Raw genomic sequence first — 21,837 nt, forward strand, 5'->3', positions numbered from 1 at the left:
TATAAACCAATAGCTTTTTCTTTGGTGTTTGAGACTTTTTGCTTGTCTGTGGCATCAGCAATCACTTGGATGTGGGTTCTGTGTTCTTACGCAGTGATCTGGGATCTATAGCTTCAGCTATGGTTTGCACGGCAAAACAACACTTCTGCTGGCCAAGCAGAACACACATCACAGAGCAATAGCAACTGCTGCAAAGAGCAGATGGTCAGCTTGGTATAAAAATGGAGGCAAGAATAAAGGTGAGAGATCAGCTCGAAAAACAAGAGGATAGGAAGAGGGTAAGATGGAGCCAAACAGATTCTTGCCAGATCTGGTGGCTTTTTCCAAAGAGAGTGAGGCCAGACTGGCCTCCAGAAGTCATTTCTTTGTGGAGAATGAGAAGTCAAAACAACTTCTGCACACAGATAAAAATGTAAGCTTCAGTAAAATTAATAGCTTTTTGTAGCAATCGCCCACAGGACTGCCTATAAGGTTAGTTTTGTGTCAAGAGAAAAGGAGCACTGTGTACTCCAAATGCAGTTACTGTAAGCACTTAAGTGTGGCCTTCAAAGCGTTCCATCAAAAGTTTTTGAAAAACCAAGTTGTTTCTGACTAGTCTGCCTGAAAGTTTTTGTTCCTTGTTTTACCTTGGATCCCAGGTGAGATTCTTGTGGCCATTTCTGACTTAATGCAGAGACAGCAACTCCGCACTACACAGATGTACTGCAGGCTGTGGCTGGAAATGTCGTCTCCAGGGCACCACATGCAGCTGTGTATCACACCAGTGGCGGGCTGAAGTTTGAAAAGCTACAGCATAAAATTTTAGATGCTCACTCTTAAACCACCATTCTCTTAAATGGAGAATGTATGACCTCTCTGCTCCTTCACTTCCGGTTCTGCGCTACTGTTTTGCCTTTTACAGTTTAAACATACTTAAGTTTAATTTCCATAGCTGCATAGTTTTATAGTTGTAGTAGAAAGGGGAACATTTCCATATAGGTACAAACCACTATTATGCTCTGCACTGGCTGCTTCTGGGCTTAAATTCACTGCTCTCCAGCAGATTTTCCCAGCTCCTCCCCAGTTCAGGACTTCTCTGCATTACTCTCATGGGTTCTGTTACAGCGTAAAAGCAAAAGCAGCTTTCTGTTTACTAACATTTTCCCCAACTGTTCCCATGTGTTACTTGCGGTGATGGCTGAAAGTCATTGTTGGTCACACAAGAATTTTCAACAGGAATGAATTGCTCCATGTGTGACCCATGATCCCAGATGAGCAGCATTACATTTGGCTGTATTAAAACAGAATAAGCTCATTTAATTTTGAAGTCCCAGAATGGCTGAGGTGGGAAGGGACCTCTGGGTCCATCTGGTCCAACCTCTGCTCCAGCAGGGACACCCAGAGCAGCCTAGCCAGGCGGCTTTTGAACACCTCCATGGATGGAGTGTCCACAGCCTCTCTGGGCAATCTCTGCCAGCGTTCTGGCACCTAAAGTACAGAAGTGCTTTCTGATGTTGAGGCAGAGCTTCTTGTGCTTCAGCTTGTGCCCACTGCCTCTTTTCACTGTCACTGGGCAGCACTGACAAGAGCCTGCTCTGACCTCACTGCATCCTCCTTTCAGGTATTCATATTCATCGAATTCCCAAACCTTCTTTAGGTTAAACAGTCCCAGCTCGCTCAGCCTTTCATCACAGGAGAGATGTTCCACTCTCTTAACCACCTTTCTGGCCCTTCGCTGGACTTGCTCCAGTATGTCCATATCTCTCGCTTGCACATCTGAAATGCTGTTTGAATGAAAATTGCCTTGTTTGTAAACTACTAAACTGTTCCCCGCTCACTTTGTCAGCCCTTCCATTACTGAGGTTTCTTAGAATGGGAACTCAGTTTCCTGTTAGCTTTTCCATACTACAAGGAAGCACATAACAAAAAAAAGGGTGTGTGCAGCTATTTCCAGGGAGATTACTTTTTTTTTTCCCCTTGCTTTTTATGGACACAGAATAGTATTTATTCCTGGAGGAATGGTGGACCATCTAAGTCCTTATCTCCGTAACTTATGCTGCAGTAAGCAAGTCTGAGGCAGACTTCTTACCTACAGCAGAACTGCAACAGTCTCAACCCATTTAATGGTGCAAGGGTCCAAGAATAATACAAAGCACAGGAGGTAAAGAAGGGGGCTAAATAAACATGAAACATTAATTTATTTTCCCACTGTCCGAATGCGGTGGCTGACCCTCAGACCGTAGCCCCAGACAGACATCAATCAGCTCCATTCTCCTCCTGTTTCAGAAGGAAGCCAGAACTACCCATGCAGGAGTGACATCTGGGGAGCTACAGCAGCCCCCTCAACACAGAAGCCTGTTGGTTTGCTTGTGACAGACACAGCAGAGATGGCAGTCTCTGCCTGCAGCTCAATGCAGAGTAGTGTTGCTCTGCTCCTCAAAAGTCATTTTGCCCAGCAGTTGGCTCTCCAGCTCCACATTGCCCACTGGCAGCTGGAAAAAGTTCATTTCAGCTGCCAAAGCTGCCATTGCAGAGGGGTCCTGGCCAAACTGCGCCCGCAGCATCATGTCCATTTTCTCCAGGCGCCGCTTCAACCTCTTGGCCTCACGCTCCCGGATGAGCCGGGCCTGTCGCTTCTCTGGAGTTTCGTTGGCACGTTTCAGTCGCATGGCTTCTCGGTCTCGCTGCAGCCGCCGCGCCCGCTGTTCATCCGTCTCCTGCATGCGCTGCAGGCGCTTTGCCTCTCGATCCCGCATACGTCTCACTTCCCGCTCCTCAGGGGTCTCGTTGTCCCGCCGGCTCTTCTTGGCGGTGCGCTCCCGCTCCAGGCGCTGCAGACGCACTTCCAAGGGCTCGTTCTGCCGACGAAGCGCCCACTTTCGCATGCCAGGTGTCTGTGCCTCCAGCAGCTTACGATAAGCAGCACAGTTGTTGCACACTAGGAGGATGCCTGCAGGATACACAGGGCTGTGAAAGGTAATGTCCTTCCCTCTGACACTGGAGGGGCCCTCGCTCTGTGGCACAGGCAGGCGATCTGCACTGAGCACCTCTGTCAGCTTCTCGCTGGAAAGCAGAAAGAGCGGTGTCATACTTGGTACTGACAGAAGAGTCCTCATCTCAGACTACAGGGTGGCTCCTACCAGAGCCTATGACAGAGGCCTTTGCCCCAAAATGTGTCTGAATATCTAAAAATCAAGCAACATTGTATACAGGGGTAGGAATGGGATTTGCCCAGAGCAGTATTTGGATTAGAAGAATGCAAATGCAGGGATTAACCAGCAAGCTGTTCCCCACTTTCATTTCTGTACTTCTTCTTCCAGCTCTATTTGCCTAGTCAGCGTCCTTCCACCAGGCAGGACGTAAATGGAGAACATTTTTGTTTCTGTATGTAGTCCTGCTTTGGAAAAGAGAAGCTGTCTGGGCAGCACAGACCCAGTGTGATGGATTGCTGGGCAAGGGAAATAATGACTGTTCTCTCCTGTGACTAGTGACCCCAGTGCTCTCTGAACAGTGTTACATTTCATACAGCTAAGAAACACCCTTCAAGCAGCAATGATCACAGAGGTTTTAGCAGGTGATGTGGAGCTGCAGGGATGAAGAGATCAAAGGAATCTCAGCCACTGGGGGTGATCACAAACGGTCGCAAGTCGGGCCAAGATATGATTCCTCTGTCATTTAAGGCAATGCACCTAAGCTTTTCTGTGGGTACTCTCACTCACTCACTCACTCACTCACTCACTCACTCACTCACTCACTCACCAGCCAGGATGACCCTGACCTGTTGAATGTGGCGTGGCTGGTGAAGCGTGCTCCACACACTGCACAGTTTGACAGCTGGTCCTCTGAGTGGATCAGGAGGTGTCGCCCAAGGGAACCTGGTGAGCTGAGGGCTCTTCCACATACAGGACACATGTAGCTCTTGGCACTCACCACAGCTGCGGTGTGCTGCAAAACAACCACAGAGCTGTTAGTTACAAATTGCCCAGCTTCCTGCCCAGTCTGAGGTGTGCTCAACGAATAAGGGAAACTAGCTAACTCAACCTCCTGGAACTGGATCACTTAACCAGTAAATCCTCCAGCTGATGGCTCCTAGACTAGCTCAAGACATTTGGGATGTCACAGATCAAACAGCAAGACCTTTCTGCACCTCCACTGCAGTGCGAGAGAAACAAGTAGGGCCAAAAGAGATCATAAGATTTGACTCTTGTTTTCAGAAATGCATCTGAGGAGCTGCTGTTATTAGACAAAGCATGACTGCACTAACAGTAGGCAGCCTCCTGGTGAGGAAAAGTTCACTATGATGGTAGCTAGAAACGATCAGCTTGTACAGTTAAGTTGCCAATTCAGCTCTGCTTTATTCCTTCTTTCGCAGACACAGACGTGCTGTGAAGACTACTAACAACAAAACCTGAGTTCCCACCACAGACTTACTGCAATACTGGAATCATTTCAGAGGAAGAACAGCTGTTCCCACAGGTAGGAACTATGATAAACGGACATAATAAGGAGCTGAATGATCAGCTGATCACACTGAATGGTGTAAGAATTGCTTCCATGTTTAATGTGAAGGAACTGCCTGGTCTCTGTTTGCAATTGCTTGCGAAGATTGCCTTGGGATGGAGCTGTATTCTCCAGATCTGCAGACTGCTGCTTTGCTTATTTTTTTCCCCAGAACTTTCTCTGGACTATCTGCTATAAACTTCAATCACATCCTAGATAGAAGCTCAGTTCTGTGACTGCAAAGATCTGAACAAAGTCAAGCCATGCTCCTTGCCCAGGGTTGTTTCTGACTTTGGGACAGCTGAGGTGCTTAAGGCACAGACATCGCACTACTCAGAACCACCCCCTACCTGGTATACATGAGCAATGAGCTGCTCTCTGCTTTCATACTCCAGCTGGCAGAGGGGACACTTTGACAGTCCCAGAATGGAGTCAGCATTCAAGCTCTCAGGAACCTACAGGAAAGGAAAGCCATTTTGGTGTAAGGCACACTGATCTCCACACAGCCACCCACCCTCCCTTAGCATCTAGCGAGGGACGGCACAATGGCCCAGCCCAGATCGAGTGCAGTGCTCAGTCTTGTTGGGGCTGGTTTGCAGTTCTCACAGTCCAAAACTTCCTTTATTCAGCCTCTTAGCAAAGCTCTTGCTGCCTCAGGAGGAAGAAGCAGAAGCTTCATGCCCTCCACTCGAACCCATGATTTTGCCAGCATGGTGGCTCTAGTGGGCAAGGCCTGCTCTGTAGCAGAAACGAAAGGTACAAGAACTGAAGGAGGCAAACAGACTTCACAGTCATTTTGTCCATGCAGGGGAATAGCAGTTTATCCCTGCTATCTCCTGTTCCTGGCAGCCCATGAACATCAAAACCATCTCCCTTAAACAGGAGATGCTGTTTGGAGGAGATGATTATGGGAACAAGGTATGAAATTAAGGTTACAGAGAGATGTCTAGACAGTGCCCACCCCTTCTCCCTTGGACACTGATGAGACTGCAGTGCGAGTACACACTTGCCTCATTTTCTCTCATCAGCAGGGTTCCAGCTGCAGGTTGGTCTCCATTCTCCAGTTCTTTCTTCACCTTTAGCATTGAGCCATCCTCCTCTGAAGTATGGGAAGAAACTTCATCATGGGTGGTTTCCTCATCATCACTGCCACCTTGAACATAGAAAGCAGTTACTCCAAGTGTCAGGACCTTGACAGCACTAACAGACCTTAATTGCCCTGACCAGCCTCACCTAGGGCCTCCACTCACACTCAAGATCGGGGCCCCATTTAAACTCAGGAGGTACTTCAATCCCCAAAGAACCACGTTAAGTCCCTGGATCTGGCCTGTTTCCTGGCTTTGCTCCATGATCACTAGATTGTCAACAGAGCCTGGTGCTGTCACCATTCTGCTCCGGTGCTGTGGGACTGCACTCTAGTGGTGAGGTTACTGTTCAACCTGCATTGTGGCCATTGGCTCTGGGCTTGTCTTCTCTTAGTGAGCAGTTCTGCTCTTACTGTTGGCTGATAAAGAGCAGTCAGCACAAGAATCAAGGGCTAATTCAGAAGAGAAGATGGGTAAAATGGTCCTCAGAGAATTCCCACCAGCTCTGTAGCACCTAGCCTCACCCTATCAGTTTCTCCAATCCACTACCTTGCAATTACTGGAAGGGGCAGAACTCACTGCTGCTGAAATCACGGTCTTGCAGTGGATGAATAGCTGGCCTTTGGTCCCCAAGAGCTCCAGGAAAGCTGTTTTTCATCATGGCTTGGCGGGCTTGCTCCTCCAGCCCTGCAAAGACTTGCTCCCCTGGCAGCCACAAGGACAAAAAGTCAGATTGGTGCTGTTCCATTATTTCACAAAAGCTTGCCAGAAATGCAACAAGTGTGGGGTTGCTCACCTGCAATGTGCAGACCCTCTGAAGTCACCTCTCTGAAAGCATTTAAATAACCTCTGTGCTTCCCTGCCCTGTAACTCCAGCCTCCTGTATCTGCTAACACAAGTCTAGTCCCCACGTCTCGCTAGCGGTTGTGTATGGTGTCAGGCTGCTCTCTGCACACCCTTTATACACCACTCCAGTCGCATGTAAAAAACCTGCAAGGCTCCACATCTGCCACGTGTGCTCACATGGCTTCCACTTTTACCAGAGGACCAATCTGCCAACAGTGACAGCACAGCTGTAGGTGAGGAAAAGCCACGCAGGGGTGATGACTGTATCCCAAATTGGACGTGTTGCTACATGGCTCTTGTAAATCATTCAGAAGCTATTACAAGCAGCACAACAGTACTGCGACAGGATATTCATACTAATTGCATCAGGGTCAACCAATCACATTAGGGTCTGGAAAGGCACAGACGTTAGTGCTTGCACGATTCCCACATTAGGTTAAACTAAATTCTACATACAGTCTGTTTTTCTCTTTGTAACTATTTGTATCTCGACTCAACAATAGAACAGACAACAAAAAACCTATTAGAAGGCAATTATCTGAGTGCCTCTGAAAGAAAACTTCCTACAACAGTCTCTGCAAGGCTTCCAGTTCCAGGGAATAACTACAGAAGTCAACCACCAATTTTCACATTAAAACAAACAAACGACTTTGTTCTACAGGTAGCGAAGACTTGCTTTTAGCAGTGGATGAGTTACGAGCACTTGGGGCAAGGTGCTAGTTCCCAAACAGCTATAGCTTTTGGATCAGCATTTCTAAGTTCACAGGAACTACTCAAAGCGTAAATGCAGAAATGCAATTTAAGATGCAGTGCAAAGAAGGTCAGAGTGCAGCTTTCAAAGCATTGCCCCTTCTAGGATAGGGCCACAACTGGCATCAATACAGGGAACTGCACTCATAACCCATGGAGACAGCACCAGTCCTGCTACAGGGACAGGTGCATCTCACATGCTGAACTGCTTCAGCCAGCTTTGCCCCGTATTTACACACATACTGCCTTTCTTGTGCTCAGCTCAAAATTCCCAACATTGCTTTAATTTTTGGAAGACTGTAAAGCCCTTCAGAGGCTTCCAAAGTTGTCCAGAGGGGCTGTGGATGCCCCGTCCCTGGAGGAGCTCAAGGCCAGGCTGGATGGGGCCCTGGGCAACCTGACCTCGCGCTTATCTAGCAGCTGGCAGCCCAGCCTGCAGCAGGGGTTGGAACTTGATCATCACTGAGGTCCTTTCCAACCCAAATCATTCTGAGATTGAGTGATTCTACTTCTAACACCAATCACAACAACCAGCAGAGCAATCACGTCTGCCAGAGGCCTTTCATTATAACATACACACAACCACATGAGCACTGATTTAGAGCAATGTGGAGAACCATCCATCAGCTTACAGCCAGAAATGCAAACCGTTAACCAAACCACTAGCTTGTATCCAAAAGGAATCACGGGAGTGGAAAAAACTTTCAAAAGCTCTGTATTTTGCTTATACCAAATTTCTTATTCTACTAATAGCGTTTCTGGAAGAACTTGGAAAAGAGTGCTCAGTTCAGCTACTGACAGACTAGGTCCTACATCAGTAAAGCTTTGGAATTTTAATGTTTGATAGGTACAGGGTTATGTTTTTATTGTCTACACACATGCTCACGTACAAACACACCCCCACCTCCACCCCATTTTGAATACATTTGCATTTCTGTGGAAAGGGAGTAAGACAGGCAACAGCTTTAGGATCACCACTGTCAGAAAGGACATTATGCTCGATATTGACTTCGCAGACTCTTCTCCAGAAGTTTCTTTATTAAATACAGAAAGGGCTGTAGGCTGACCACAACCCCAAAACAAGTCACTGTATTTGTTTCACAAGCAGCTAGAGATGTAGAACAGCGAGAGTCAAACAACTGCCTCTGTTTTGCTTTCCAGTTCTCCTCTCCATAATCTTGCAAATGAGTGGGATGCCAGGAGAGCAGCTGTGGAGGTAGGGGCCAGCCCTGTGGTACTGTGCAACAGGGGCAGTTATGAGTGCTACGATCTGATGGTGTATCAGCTTGGCAGCCAGAAATGATTATTTTCCTTAGCCCTTCCCTTCTTGAACTGTATGAATGCAGGATAACTCTCAGGTGTTCTGGAAAATAAACACATAAACAAACAACCTCACTCCAAAATCCACAAAACAAAAATCAGAATAAACTGCATAATTCCCCTGTCTTCCTTCCTAAACAGAAAAGTCTCTCAGAGATGAGCCACTTCACTCCCTCCTTGTACATCAATTTAACATCCCTGTTCATGTAGGTCTTCTCTGTGTTCCTTTCCTGGACCTGAAATTTGCAAGTCTGTCCACCACTGTGGATCTAATCCACCTGCCCCATCGCTATTCTGGGTTGTCCACACTGCTGTAGCGGTTACTGAAATGAAAAACAACAATTGAAAGTGTTAATAACCGCAGCCCACAGAGCCCTTTAAGAATCGAGGATTTTGATGCAAATAACAACTGTTGCTCAGTTTGATTGCTGGCTGCTATTCTCGAAAGATACTTTCTTTTCAAACTGGGAGTATTACAAGCAGCAGAATTCAAGAAATGCTGAAGAGCACAGAGAGAGAGAGAGAGAGAGAAAGTGTGTGTGTGTGTGTGTGTACATATATATATCAGAGGGAAAAGGAGGGAAACCAAGGATTAATGGGATACCGGGACAACACAGAATAGAGCTAGGAAGTGGTTATTAATTTGATTAACAAATACTGTTCTCAAAAGGTCTAAGCATCACTTGCAAAAGGTAGAAGCCGTAGAAAGAAAAGCAGCTCATGGGATAGCGGAGAGAGGAAACAAAAGCAAACTCTAATACCTGCAGCAGAATTCCTGGCAAGCTCAAGAACAGTGGAATGACCTATAGCTGATGAGTGACATTGCAGCAAAGGACAGGCTTGAAGCAAGATCAGAAGATTAACTGCTTAGAGAGAAGATACTTTTATACTTTAGAGTCTGGAAGAAAATAAAGACCAAATGAATGAAGATACTTCCACAGGAACAATACAACTGCGTGGCATTTTTCAATTCAGTGAGGAATGGGCAATGCAATAAGTATACTTCAGTATTACAAATATATTTCTTACCATATTGTCAGATGAAAGCATTTTTTATGCAGCACATGACAATACAAAAATCAGTTATTAAAAGCCAATTATGTGCTGCACTCTGCCACATGGAAATGACTACAGTGGAAACTATAAGTGGACTGGCAATCACACACAATGACATGCTTATGATAACAGTATTTTTTACTGTTGTTTCAGTAGAATTATGAGTTTCCTTACACATCAAATTCTGTTTGAAGTGGTCTGACTTGTAACCGCACAATTCTGCATGCCAAAGTACTACTGTGCTAAATGGAGACAGCAACTGCTGTTGTGAGAGCAAGGTTAAACGGGGGCCATGCTGAGCCTGGAAAGTAATTCTGGAAAGAGGCAGCACTGAACAAGCCAGGGACAGGAGAATGCAGCTGTTGCTTGCAAAAGTGAATCTGAGAAGGAAGATAACATAGAGCAGCAAGCAAGGAAGAAGTAGGCATCATCCTCTCATGAATTTGTCCTGTTAGATATTCACAGTGGCATTTATGCAAATCCACAAAGCACTTCCCAAGCCCCACAGCCTGCAGATCTGATCCCAATTGCAGACGTACCTGCTGTCCCTTTTATTCCTCTCCTCCCAACAATTTCAGTCCCAAGAAGTTTCAGTAACGTGCCTGCTATGTCTCAGCCTGATTCCTCATTCTGCTGGCTCACCCAGATCTTGGAGATGATGCTCTCTCCGATTTTCCTCGTCATTCACCAGTGCACTGCATGGCAATTCTGGGCCCTCCAGATACACAGCAGGCTAGGTAGACAGAGAAGTCCCAACGATTTGGTGGTGTTCATCATAAGACAGACAAGATTTCCATCCCAAGGAGGAGACATCACCATTGCAATTTTTCATGTATCTGTCAGTCCCCCATTTTCTTCCAATCCTATTTTGCTGCTCTTCATGCCTCCTATCAAATAGTTTATCTGCAGCTAAATATTGCGTGTAAGGTGGTGAACAAGTCCCATGCTTCCTTTCTCTATGGCATACCAGATGCCATACCTCAGCCTTGTGCCAGCTGGTAGCATCTTTGTCGGGTACCTTCTCCAAGACCCAAATTGGTGATACAATCACTTGCATTGCAGATAAAAAAGCAATGATGCGAAAATACCCTGATGACCAAACTCCAAAGCATGTATAGTTCATGTATATAACAATACAAGCTTCTATAGAACATAACTGTTTGCAGTGGAGTGGAGAAGAGAAATTAGCCCACCTAAACACCACGAAAACTCGACATGAACTTTTAAAGCTGTTGTACTCTTTTGTGTCCATAGATGAGAGCCCGTAACCCTACACCAGGGCTGACAGAGTAAGTACATGCTTTATATACATCTAATCTAAACAGCAGAAGCAGTATCTGGGTGCTCTCAAAAGCGAATGTGTGTGGAAAGAAGACGTGTTACTGGCATTGCAGGAGAAAACACGGGATGCATCAAGTTTATCTAATAAAGACAATTCCAAGCAGACAAATCTGTACAAAGCTGTATTCCACCAACTGCTGAACTCAGCACACAGGAAGCAGGAGTGGGAAAGCACAAGTCAGAGCAGCTGCCAAAGTCAGCCCTCAATACTCTGACACTGGCCATCAAGGAAAGCTTTGTCTGCTCTCCCATGCCTAGCATTTGCAGGCTATAGGGCTTTCAAATCAGAAAGAGGTAATTCTCACCAGTACACTCACAGAGGGTGCAGAGCATTAGGTTATGTCAGGATGTATTTTCCTCTAACACAGAGAACAGCATGCATAGATTTCTGTTGCCGTATCCATACAAAAAGGCAGCACAGGGAAACACATAGAGACAGGCAAGCCAGCAGCATCAGCAAAGTGAGGCAGTTGCTACGGCCGCAGCAGTCAGCTCTCCATTCCACAGACCTGACAGTTACCATAGCGGAGCATTTCTTAGGCCTCTCATCTCAATCAGCCTTGCTTTCACATGTCTACAGAAGTGGAGATTTGTTTTTTTTTGTTCAAGCCCAGATTTCAAGCATCTATCCATCCACAAAGCTGGATATATACAAGGGAATAGCTTCGGACTCCCAACTCCCCTCTGTAACCAGCCAAACAAAACCCATGCAGATGCCCCTCTGTAGCTGAACATCCACACAGCTGTCTCCCAGCTACACTAATACCTCACTACAGCCTACCCACAAGAAGCGCTGATGTACAGCACCTTCAGTCCTTTTGCTATCCAACAAATGTTAGGGTCTTGACAATGCTGGAGAAAGACACCTGTCTTCTCAGCTCAGCTCAGCAATGGCCTGACAAATCATATCTGTCCATTATTTGACGTAGCCATTGTCCATTCCCTGCCAGGAAAAGGCAAATGGCTTTATTTACATTATCTGGTGGAAAACTGAGGTGCAGTGAGCTTAAGTGACGCATCCAAGCCAGTCTCTTGAGTCTGCCGCAAAGCAAAGATCAGAAGCCAGGGCTCCCAGACTTCAGTTGTACACTCAGACCACCCTACCTCGAACTTTCTTTGCTATCCAAGAACTGGCCAGAACCTCACTTATGCTTGTGACAGTGTGAACACAAAGCAGAGCTGCAGGCCCTGTGCACACAAACCTGCCTTTACAGAGTTTGTTCAAGCCTATCCCTGTCCTACCTTGTCAGGACACTGCCAGCTCCCCTGGCATACAGAGTTCTTATTACAAGCCCTAGGACAAAACATAGGTAACCATTCCCCCACAAATGGTACCTTTTCATCACTGCCCTCCTCCCCTTCCTCTCCACAACTATCCATCTATGACAAGGATCCCATGGTGCTATGTAACATAATACTCACAGTGAACTTTGTTAGGAGTGGTCTGTTTCCGACGGGACATGTTTCCCTGACCTGGGAGCACAGTGTGTTCGTTCCCTCAGCAGAGGGCTCACCTGAGAAGAGAAGAGCCTGTCACACACACCACTGGGACCTTCTCAGCCACCAGACAAACGCAGCTGAGCGTCTCAGGGTCAATCCCCATCCTCTTGGTTACAGGGCTAAAGCCACAGCCACATTCAGAGCCAGCATCCAACGCAATCCGCAATCATTTTACCACGCACGGGCAGCCCCACCCAACTCAAACTAAGTAATAAGCAATTCTGCACCCGTAATACAAAAAGCTCAGAATGCCCCGCTTCACGAGCGGCTGGGCTCAGCCCAAGTACCCTCCTCCCTCCCATTTGCTTCTACGGCGAACAAGGAACCAGCCTAATGACCTCCACCACCGAGCCGACCCACAGAGGGGCAGAGGAGACGCCGGCCCGGGAGGCCGAGCACCGGTAACCGTCAGCCCCACGCCGGGCACACGAGGGAACCGCCGCCCCGGTGTGAGCGGGCCCGAGCAGCACAGGGACGGGGCACGGCCCTGCAGGCAGCGCGTGCGCGCCAGCGAGGCCGCCCAGACCCCCGCCAGCATCGTCCCTCCGGTACAGCGCCCGGGCGCCGGGGCACACGCCGACACGCCGTCCGGACCCCCCTCGAGCACCACAAAGGGGAAATGTCGGCCCTCACCCTCTGACCGACGGAGGAGAGAATCGATCCCCACGGCTCCCTCGGACGCGGACAAAAGGAGAAACGGAACACATCGGCTGCGGCCGTACAAACGAACGCTGGACACCGCCGGCATCCCTCGACAATCGGACGCCGGCCCGCGGGCACCCCGGCCGCACAGGGCGCAGGCCCGGCCCCAGGCGCACGGACCCCGCTCCCCGACGGAGAGACGAGCGGCGGCGCGCGCCCGCCCGCCCCGCCTCACCCGGTGCCGCCGCCCGCGCCGGGAGCCGCGGACAGACAAAGGGCCGCCGGACAGACAGACGGCAAAATGGCGGCGCCGCCAGAGCGCGCGGCGCGGGCAAGGCCTGGCTGAGCCCCCCTCGCCGCCGCCCGGAGCCGCTCACCTGCGTGCCATGGACGCGCAGCAGGTGCGGCCGGCAGAGCCTCGCTCCGCTCCCCGCGCCTCGGGCGGCGGCCGTCTGATCCCGCCGGGCCTCGCTCCCCTGCAAGGGCAGGAACCGATGTCACGCCGGTCGGAGCGGCGCCGCCCGCGTTCCGAGCTCACGGCCCGCCCGGGGGCGAAGCGCTCCGCAGCGGGGGATCTCAGCCCGCGTCCATTCGCGAAGGCCCCGGGGAGCCCCGATCGGCGCGCGGGGGGGCGCGGCCACGCCGCCCCGGGACGGAGGGATCCGCGGCTGCCAGGGCCTCCCCGATGGCAGCGCGCTGCGCTCCGCCGGGGCCGATGTCGGCGGTGCTTCTCCCGAGGGCTCTCCTCTCTCGCGGACACCCCGCGAGTACGGCCGCCTAGCGCGGTGCAGTCGGCGTGCGGGGCTCGCGGGGAGGGGCGGGGCAGGGCGGGGCGAGGAGGCGGAACGCGACGCTGCCGGAACCTCCGCGCCGGGGCCGGACGGCGGCGGGAGTTCAGCGAGACGTGCGGCGGTGGGGAAAGGAGAGAGTTCCTCCGCCAAGTAACGTAGTCCTTCGGCGCCGCTCTCTCGCGGCCGTCGCCACGTCGCTTTTCCCGGACGCTGCCGCGTCGGTGCGTCGTTCAGCTCTGTTCGGTCTCGGTGGCGGCTGCCGCAGCCCGGCCGTGCCCCGAGTGGGCAGCCGGTAGTCGTCGGCCCGGCAGATCCCTCCGCGCGCAGTGAGACGGTGCTGCGCGCGCCGCCATTTTAGGTGTCTGCAGCCGGCGGGGCAGGGGTGAGTTGGGATGGGGGCGGCGGAGGGGATGGTTGGTGGGTCTGGCTGTTCTGTTCCCACCGCCTCACAGCCGGGGGGAGCCGAGCGGGGCCTTCTGCGCTGCTCTGTGTTCCTTCAGGCGGAGCACCTCTCATGGGGCCGCCCCGGCGGTGCTCAGCCCTGCCCAAGGAAGGTTCACGTCGGCGGGGCGAGATGTTCCCTTAGACGGGGCAGGCGGTGGTGGGAACGGTGTTCTCGGGGGCGAGGACTGGTAGGGCAGCGTGCGGCTCGCGCTGAGGCTTTCTTGCAGCTCTGTAAAGTTATATACTTTATACTATATTTATATATAGTATGTACTTTATATTATATATAAAGTTATATAATATAAGCTGTATATTCAGGTTATGGAAGGGCAGAACTTTTCATTGTGTCAGGTGAATATATAGCAGATTTTTACGTACTGGTGTTTATTTGACTTTAGTGGGCACTGTACGTTGTTGATAATTGCACTGATGTTTGGACAGATTGGCTCAAAGATCTGTATGTACTCTAAATAGCAGTAAATTTATGCAAACTGCTGCCTGTGTGCTTAGAGTTACCATGATCCAAAAGTCTGTTCCCAGTCCATTGGTACAAGCCAGATCTTTCAGTGTTAGTGCTGGGGAAGATTTTTCTTACAAATGTTTCTTGTCACTGTGAAGTACTGTAATTCTGCTTTTTTTTTTTTTTCTAAGTAAAACAGGGACCAGTGTCTTTCTGGTTACTGGTGCCAATGATCTTCCTTTCTCTTCCCCTAGAAACTTCATCATGTTGGGCTCTGGATTCAAGGCTGAGCGCCTGCGTGTCAACCTACGCCTTGTCATCAATCGCCTCAAACTGCTGGAAAAAAAGAAGAGTGAGTATTTGAGGGGGTAGGTGTGACCCCGGATACTTTTGGGGCCCAGGAACCTTGAGGAGAAGATTTATTTTTTAATTTTTTTCCTCCTGGAGTCAGGGAAGTCTTTTTTTTGCTGGCCAAGTATGAAATAGCCTTTGCTATTTGTTGCTGGATCCAAGCCTTGCACTGTGTCTGGGTATGTTGACCCCAGAGGCGTAGGCTGGCCCTAGTGTGGTCTCCATACAGCTTTCTGGCAGGTGTCAGAATATGGTTGACAAGGTGACTGGTGTCACAGCTATGCGCTATATGTGGAAGGGCATCCAAGTTTGCCCAGAAGGTTGTTTCCTGGGCCTTCTGTGCCTACACAGCAAGGAAATTGTGCTGTGGGTGACTCACCTCACTTGGCTGTTCTGCCCTGATTAGACATGGGTAAGATTTACCCTGTGGTTCTGGTTGACTCTACAAGGAAATTGAAGGTGTGGGAGAGTTTCTAGCAGCTAAAAACCTGCTCTCCTTTCTCCTATGAGTTTCCGTGATAGGACTAAGACACAGTTGCTCCACTAAGGTGCTGCTCAGCTTGATGGGGAGAGAGAAGTTGGTGATGGGTGTATGTGTGGTAGGGGCAGTAGCTCTTGCCAGCACAGTAACTGGCCTTGGGGATATGTGCTGCAGCTGAATTGGCCCAGAAGGCAAGGAAGGAGATTGCAGATTATCTGGCAGCTGGAAAAGATGAGCGTGCTAGGATTCGTGTGGAGCACATCATCCGTGAAGATTACCTTGTGGAGGCCATGGAGATCCTGGAGCTGTACTGCGATCTACTGCTAGCCCGCTTTGGCTTGATTCAGTCCATGAAGTAAGCGCTGTCCTCAGGGATATTGTGTGGGAGAGGGTCCAGGCCCCCCTGGGTTGAGGGAGGGGTACTGCTGAGATCAGGCTGGGAATACAGAAGGGCACCTGTTTTTATTTTGGTGTCCTAGGACCTCCAGAGACCTCTCCTTTCCTGGCAGGGAATAATCTGACGCCTAACATGAAGGACTGGGGACATTAGGGCTAAATAGCTGGAGGGCTGCAAAAGTGAAGTATGTGGTGTGGAGATAGGATTTCCTTCTATTATCCTTAGGGAGCTGGACTCTGGCCTGGCAGAAGCAGTGTCTACACTGATTTGGGCTGCACCACGACTCCAGTCAGAAGTGGCCGAGTTGAAGATTGTGAGTAGGGTTGTTTGAGGGTTGTTATGTGTGGAGGGTGGGAGTAGCACTGCCAGCAACCATTGGAAGATTTAGCATTGGACTCTGTCACTGAGGCAGAGGACATTTTTAGGGGCTCTGCAGATGGGGACCTCATACCAGGTTTCACTAGTGCAAGGAATCCTGAAGCCTTGGGAGTGGCTAAGGCTGCTCAGCTGAGTGCACTTGGTGGCAGAAATTTGGGCAAATGGAGGTGGAGAGGGCTGTGGGAACTGCAGATAATGTGGGATATGTGGTGGGGGGAAAGCAAGGATGTATATGATCACAGAGTTTTTCTCCTGCTGCAGGTTGCTGACCAGCTGTGCGCCAAATACAGCAAGGAGTATGGGAAGCTGTGCCGCACAAACCAGATTGGAACAGTTAATGACAGGGTAATGAACTGGTAGAATGGCTAAAGCTGGAAGAACAGATAATCTGCCATGGATTTCTGCCCCTTGTTCATGTGGCTGGTGGCTGATGTTTGTGGCTGACTGTGGAGTTGGGTGGGACAGTTGTGGGGACTGGCTTGCCTCTAAATACAGAAATATGGTGTTGATGTCCCTGTCAGGTGGGACCAAGCTGTCTTGCCTGTGGGTGTAGAGGAGCAGAGCGCTTAGAACCCTGCCTTGTGGCTGCCAAAAGCCTCTACCGTTGCAGTGCTGTGCTGGGTGGAAAGGGCTCCTGAAGACTGTGCTGTGCTCCCCACAGCAGGTGACCCTGGCTGTGACTGAGCCCTGCCATTCTGCACTATTCTTGATGAGCGTCTCCGCACCCTTGTGTTTCAGCTGATGCACAAGCTGAGTGTGGAGGCACCTCCCAAGATTCTGGTGGAGAGATACCTCATTGAAATTGCCAAGAACTACAATGTTCCCTATGAACCTGACTCAGTGGTGATGGTGAGTGAGATGCACGCAAGTCTGTGGTCCCCTTCTGTGTTACAGTGAAATTTCCTGTTAGTGCTGTGGAGCACAAGATCATGGTGTAGCACCAGTTTATGGTAATTTCACTTGGATGTCTTCTAGACAGCCTTAGCATAGCAGGATCCCTTCTACTTCCCGAAGTCCTACAGTTGCTATTGTCTGGTCTCCTTTCTGACTCATTAATAAGGTTATTATCTGTTCTGTCCTTCTGTTCCTGTCCCATCTTTTCCAGTGACAAATGTTGCAGCTAATGCTGTTCAAGAAGGTTGTGATCTGAAAAGTTTCTTCTTTCCTTCCCAGGCTGAAGCCCCTGCAGGCATTGAGGCAGATCTGATTGATGTGGGGTTCACAGATGATGTGAAGAAAGGTGGCCATGGAGGGGGAGGAGGTGGTGGATTTACAGCCCCGCTGGTTGGTCTTGATGGTTTACTGCCTGTGCCGATGCCTATGCCCATGCCGTCAACAAATCCTCCTTTCTCCTATCCACCTCCAAAGGGACTGGTAAGCGCCTTTGTTTTCAGCAGGCCCTTTTTCTCTGGAGAGCTTTGACTGCGATGCCCCACACCTGCTGATAGGAAAGTGTCTGTGCCTCGTAGCTTTATGTGACAGAAGGCCGTCTTGTTACTGTGAGACTAAATGGGATAGAAGTTCTTGGCAGCTGAATGTTAAGCTTCTGGCCTGTCACTTATAATGCTGTGAGACGTGAAGTGTTAGTTTTGCTGTTCTTTAGAATAACTAATAGTCCTGTTAGCTGGTTGCAAGTGACTGTGTCTGACTAATGCCTGAGAATCTTCTCTTAGCGAGCATAAACCATACCAAGTTGGATACTTGTCTGCATGTATATCAGACTTCTACTTTCTCTGACTCCTAGCAGCTGTAGGTGTATTGTGTCCTGTGGAGCCTCTCCCAGATGAATTGGCTGGTATTTGACTATTTAATTTCTCTGTGTACAGGAGAACTTCAACGGCCTGCCAGTGGGAACCTACCAGCCTTTTACTAACATTCATCCACCACCAATTCCAGCAAACCCACCAACATATGAATCTGTAAGTGCCTGAGGTGAATCACCGCTGTAGGCAGCAGAGGGAAACTCTAGAACAGGGCAGTGGTAGCTACAGAAAATACAAGGGTTAAGCACACTGTTCAACTTCTTTGGAGCTTTTGGGGTGGTGCTTGGTATTGATTTTGGCTGAATAGCTGAGTACATGTGATGAGAGAAACTTGCGAAAAGTTCTTTCCTCTGCAGTCAAAACTTGTGAAAGCCAAGACTATTTTTTTTAACCGCATTATTAAAATGATAAGCATTTGACAAGCAGAGTCCACACATCCCATTTTTTGTAACGTGATGGGATTATCACTTCAGTCTTTTTAGGCAGACTTTTCTCAGTCCTTGAGGCTAAGAATGGAGATTCTGGAGTGTTGATTATTTTCTGTATTTTTGTTTCCTGCAGTTTGTCATCATGCCTCTCGTTTTGCTGTTGATGATGCACTTGTTTCTGCAAACCTTGAATAGGAATGAGCATAGCTCAGTATCTGTGTGCACTAGCTGTACAGAAGCCTTTGAGTCCAGGGGATGCAGGCACAGGAGCTGTTAGCTAGGTAGAGATAGGTGGCACTGACCGTCCACCAGTAAGGGAGAGTTCTCCCAGCAAAACCGACCGTGCTTTGGGCCTTTTTCCCACCAATCCAAGACCCAAGATGCCTTTATTTCATCACTGCTGGTCACAAGGGCTTATCTATAGCTTGTGAAAGTAAGCAGTAGCTGTATTATTGTGGGAGAAGAGAACAGTCTTCTCTCGCTCTTGTCCTTGAGAAATATTTTTAAATCTGCTATTGGATATAGTTCATTCATCTGGTTCCGAAATATTGCCAGTGAAGCTGCTTTGATTGACAAAGAGGGAGGGAAATGAAAGCACTGCCTCCTTGGAAGGAGAGTCAGATTCTTCTGAGTGTCCTGGAAATCAGGGTTTGTTTTTTTTTTTTTTTCCTTGGGGGGAGGAGGGGGGAATATCATATGCATCGCTGTGCATGACTGTAGCTGCTGTTGCCTATGAGCTTTGCCTGTATGACTCTGGCATTCTGTGCCCCTGGATGAGAGAGCTATAGTAACAGAGGGTCTTTTTCAGATTGATGAGCCTAATGCTGACAAGGATGCTGCTTCTGCATCGGTGGCAGGTGAGTATGGCGAGGTGTGGGAAACTGGAGGTGGTTTGGGGCTGTGGTTAGCTTGGGGTCTTACTGTCCTTGTAAGTAGGCTTTCCCTACTCGTGGAACAATGTGTACAACTTGACGTATCTTGAGAGCAGAATTTGAGTTTGGAGAGGGTGCTGGTAGCAATGAAGAGTATTTTCTCACACAGGGAGGATCTGAGGAATTTAAGAATTAGAGTTCGACTTTGAAGTTAAACTAGGTTTCTAGCTTAAGCTAACTTGTCAGACCAAATTCAGAAGTTTGCAGAAGAAAATGGGAAAGCAACGGATTTAAATAAGACATTTTTGTAGAACATAAGCAATACATTCTTCAGGAGCAGAAAGAAAAAAGCAGGCACTAAGAGGTAGATAAGTTCGTATTAATGCAGCGGAGCATAGCTGGTGAGAGAGTTGTTCTCTCTCTATCCATCTACCTGAATGTTTGTGATGTGCTTCAGGCACTGTAATTGGATCACAGTTAATCTCTCCAGTCTTGCACAGTGCACTTCTTCTCTGTAAGTTTTGAAAGCATCTGTTACCTCTAGCATTTGATCAGGTCAGAGCAGGTTTTGAACTAAGTTGCCACTTGCTATCTCCAGCAAGGACTCCTGACAATCCTTTGGGAAGTGGTGATGGTGTGTGATGGAGATATGGTTGCAATGGAATTGCTACATCTCTGTTTTACATCTGGGTGATAGGAGCATAAGATACCTTGGTACCTATGTGTCTGGAGGAGGTGGAATTGGAATGGAGTAAATTGGGATGTGCAGTCCAGCTGATATAGGTGTGCAGGAGCTGCAGCTGCGCTGCCCCGCAGCTCACTTGGGGCAGCAGAGTGGAAGTCTGCAGTACGTTGTACGATGGGGTGACCGGCCCCTGGCTGCAGCTCCTTGCAGCCATGTGAACTTTTTCCCCCAGAGTCTTTAACAGAGATGGAGCTGTGTTAATGCTGATCACTGGTACTGCCTTATTGTAGAGCAGTGTTCTGTGTGCCTCTGTCTTTTGGCCTGATTAATGTGATGGTGAGTGGGGTAAAATTGTTGTTTTTTTTTTTCTTTTTTTTTTTCTTTCTTTCTTATTCTAAACAGGGCCTGGACCTAAGCCTGAAGCTTCTCCAAAACCAAGAGTGGGACCTCCTAATACCATTGATAATTTTGTGTTGCCTGAATTACCTTCTGTGCCAGATACACTACCAACAGCATCTGCTGGTGCCAATTCTTCTGCCTCTGAAGACATTGACTTTGATGATCTTTCTCGGAGATTTGAGGAGCTAAAGAAGAAAACATAAGACTGGTTGGGCTATAACTCCAATGAACAGGGCAGGAGCTGTGACTTCTCTCTGAAACACTCTCCCTTCAAATGGTTTCCTGTATTAACCTCAAATGAACACTTCTTTTTGAGCTCTCTTCCTGCTGTACTTAAACCAAATGCTGATGCTTTCCCAGTCCTTTTGCTCCAGGAGTTGAACTGTGGAGACTCTTAAGAGATGAAAGCAGGGAACAGCTCCAACCAATCTAGGTAGCTATAGAGAAAGGCCTTGCTTGATTGACATTCCTGGCTGTTTCTGTGGCAGCTCTGTGCTCTCTTCCACAGAGAAGGGTGATAGAGGTTGAAAGGGCTTTCTCTCATGTTTCTCGTTTCAAAGGGAGTGTTATCTACCAGCTGCCCTGCTCTGCTTTATGGTATGTATGGTCAGGGTGATATATATATATTTCTCTCTGTGGTAAGATTTTTTTAACTAACTGGGGCAGAGGCAGGAATTACTGTTGTGAGTGGACACGGTATTGCCCTTTAGGCTTTGTGCTACCCTAGTGCCGTCCTTCGGCTCCAGCTGGACCTGGTTGCAGTTTGTGTTGGAAACCCCTCCTTCAAACTGGGTGAACACTCAGGGAGCCCACTGCGGCTGTTGCTGTGTTGTGTGCGCGGGGGCTGCTCCACTTTCACACAGGAGCAGCACGGTACTGTTTGCTGCTCCAGTAGTGCGTTCACACAACCTGCTGGAAGTATGTGTGGAGAGAGCAGAGGATGGACCTGCGGGGCGCTGCAGCGTGGGCTGTATCTGCTTCATTGTTGCAGGGTCTCCCAAAGCTGTGGAGAGCTGGTCTTCGGGCATCCGGCGGTGGCAGAGGAGGGTGGCAGGAAGCCTCTGGCGAGATGCAGGCAGAGCTGTTTGTAGAGCGGTGGTTGGTTTCTGTCAGGCGGTGCTGTTCAGGGGCGGGTGCTGCTGAATGCGGTGTACTCTCTTCTGTACTTATCTGTACATAACACACTACTTTTCTTTGAAGTTTTTTTGGTTGATTTGTATCTTAAGATTAGTTCCTAATAAAGATGGGCTGTGAGCAGCTGTAGCTGCGGGCTCCGGCTGCCTTTGGTTGCTGTGGTGCGGCCCTTCTGAGCGTGTGCGCGTCGGAGGGCCCCGGGGGGGAGGCGGGGGCAGGGATGAGTACGTGCGTG

At 49.1% G+C, this 21,837-nt stretch overlaps 2 protein-coding genes across 10 annotated transcripts; one reads left to right on the plus strand and one right to left on the minus strand.

Moving 5' to 3' along the window:
• Positions 1 to 122: 122 nt before the first annotated feature.
• On the minus strand, positions 123 to 13,826 carry ZNF821 (zinc finger protein 821). Of its 9 annotated transcripts, none has more exons than XM_048958102.1 (8): positions 13,397 to 13,825; positions 12,300 to 12,391; positions 10,179 to 10,269; positions 6,144 to 8,523; positions 5,490 to 5,632; positions 4,830 to 4,934; positions 3,758 to 3,924; positions 123 to 3,042 (listed from the first exon to the last, which is right to left on the minus strand). In XM_048958102.1, exons 4-8 carry the CDS (start codon positions 6,310 to 6,312, stop codon positions 2,388 to 2,390), a joined length of 1,239 nt encoding a protein of 412 aa, XP_048814059.1. In that variant the 5' UTR covers positions 6,313 to 8,523; positions 10,179 to 10,269; positions 12,300 to 12,391; positions 13,397 to 13,825; the 3' UTR covers positions 123 to 2,387. The 9 variants fall into 9 exon arrangements, with proteins under 9 accessions (XP_048814059.1, XP_048814058.1, XP_048814062.1 ...); XM_048958101.1 differs by having other exon boundaries at positions 6,144 to 8,803; XM_048958105.1 differs by having other exon boundaries at positions 6,144 to 6,269; positions 10,076 to 10,269.
• A 239-nt stretch (positions 13,827 to 14,065) lies between these two features.
• Positions 14,066 to 21,731, plus strand: IST1 (IST1 factor associated with ESCRT-III). The gene is made up of 10 exons (XM_048958112.1): positions 14,066 to 14,192; positions 14,969 to 15,066; positions 15,721 to 15,901; positions 16,169 to 16,256; positions 16,583 to 16,666; positions 17,060 to 17,170; positions 17,495 to 17,695; positions 18,148 to 18,240; positions 19,321 to 19,369; positions 20,472 to 21,731. The coding sequence occupies exons 2-10, from the start codon at positions 14,979 to 14,981 to the stop codon at positions 20,669 to 20,671; spliced, it is 1,095 nt and encodes a 364-aa protein (XP_048814069.1). The 5' UTR covers positions 14,066 to 14,192; positions 14,969 to 14,978; the 3' UTR covers positions 20,672 to 21,731.
• Positions 21,732 to 21,837: the final 106 nt, after the last annotated feature.

Source organism: Lagopus muta, chromosome 12 (genome assembly GCF_023343835.1).
Source record: "Lagopus muta isolate bLagMut1 chromosome 12, bLagMut1 primary, whole genome shotgun sequence".
NCBI lineage: Eukaryota > Metazoa > Chordata > Aves > Galliformes > Phasianidae > Lagopus > Lagopus muta.

Excerpts from the sequence above, each read along its gene's own strand:
- ZNF821 (XM_048958102.1), bottom strand. The coding sequence starts at position 6,312 with ATGGAACAGCACCAATCTGACTTTTTGTCCTTGTGGCTGCCAGGGGAG. Across the intron at positions 5,633-6,143 it reads AGACCGTGATTTCAGCAGCA|GTGGCAGTGATGATGAGGAA; the intron begins GTGAGTTCTGCC and ends TCTATGTTCAAG. Across the intron at positions 4,935-5,489 it reads TGCTGATGAGAGAAAATGAG|GTTCCTGAGAGCTTGAATGC; the intron begins GCAAGTGTGTAC and ends CCTTTCCTGTAG.
- IST1 (XM_048958112.1), top strand. The coding sequence starts at position 14,979 with ATGTTGGGCTCTGGATTCAAGGCTGAGCGCCTGCGTGTCAACCTACGC. Across the intron at positions 16,257-16,582 it reads AAGTGGCCGAGTTGAAGATT|GTTGCTGACCAGCTGTGCGC; the intron begins GTGAGTAGGGTT and ends CTCCTGCTGCAG. Across the intron at positions 17,696-18,147 it reads ATCCACCTCCAAAGGGACTG|GAGAACTTCAACGGCCTGCC; the intron begins GTAAGCGCCTTT and ends CTCTGTGTACAG.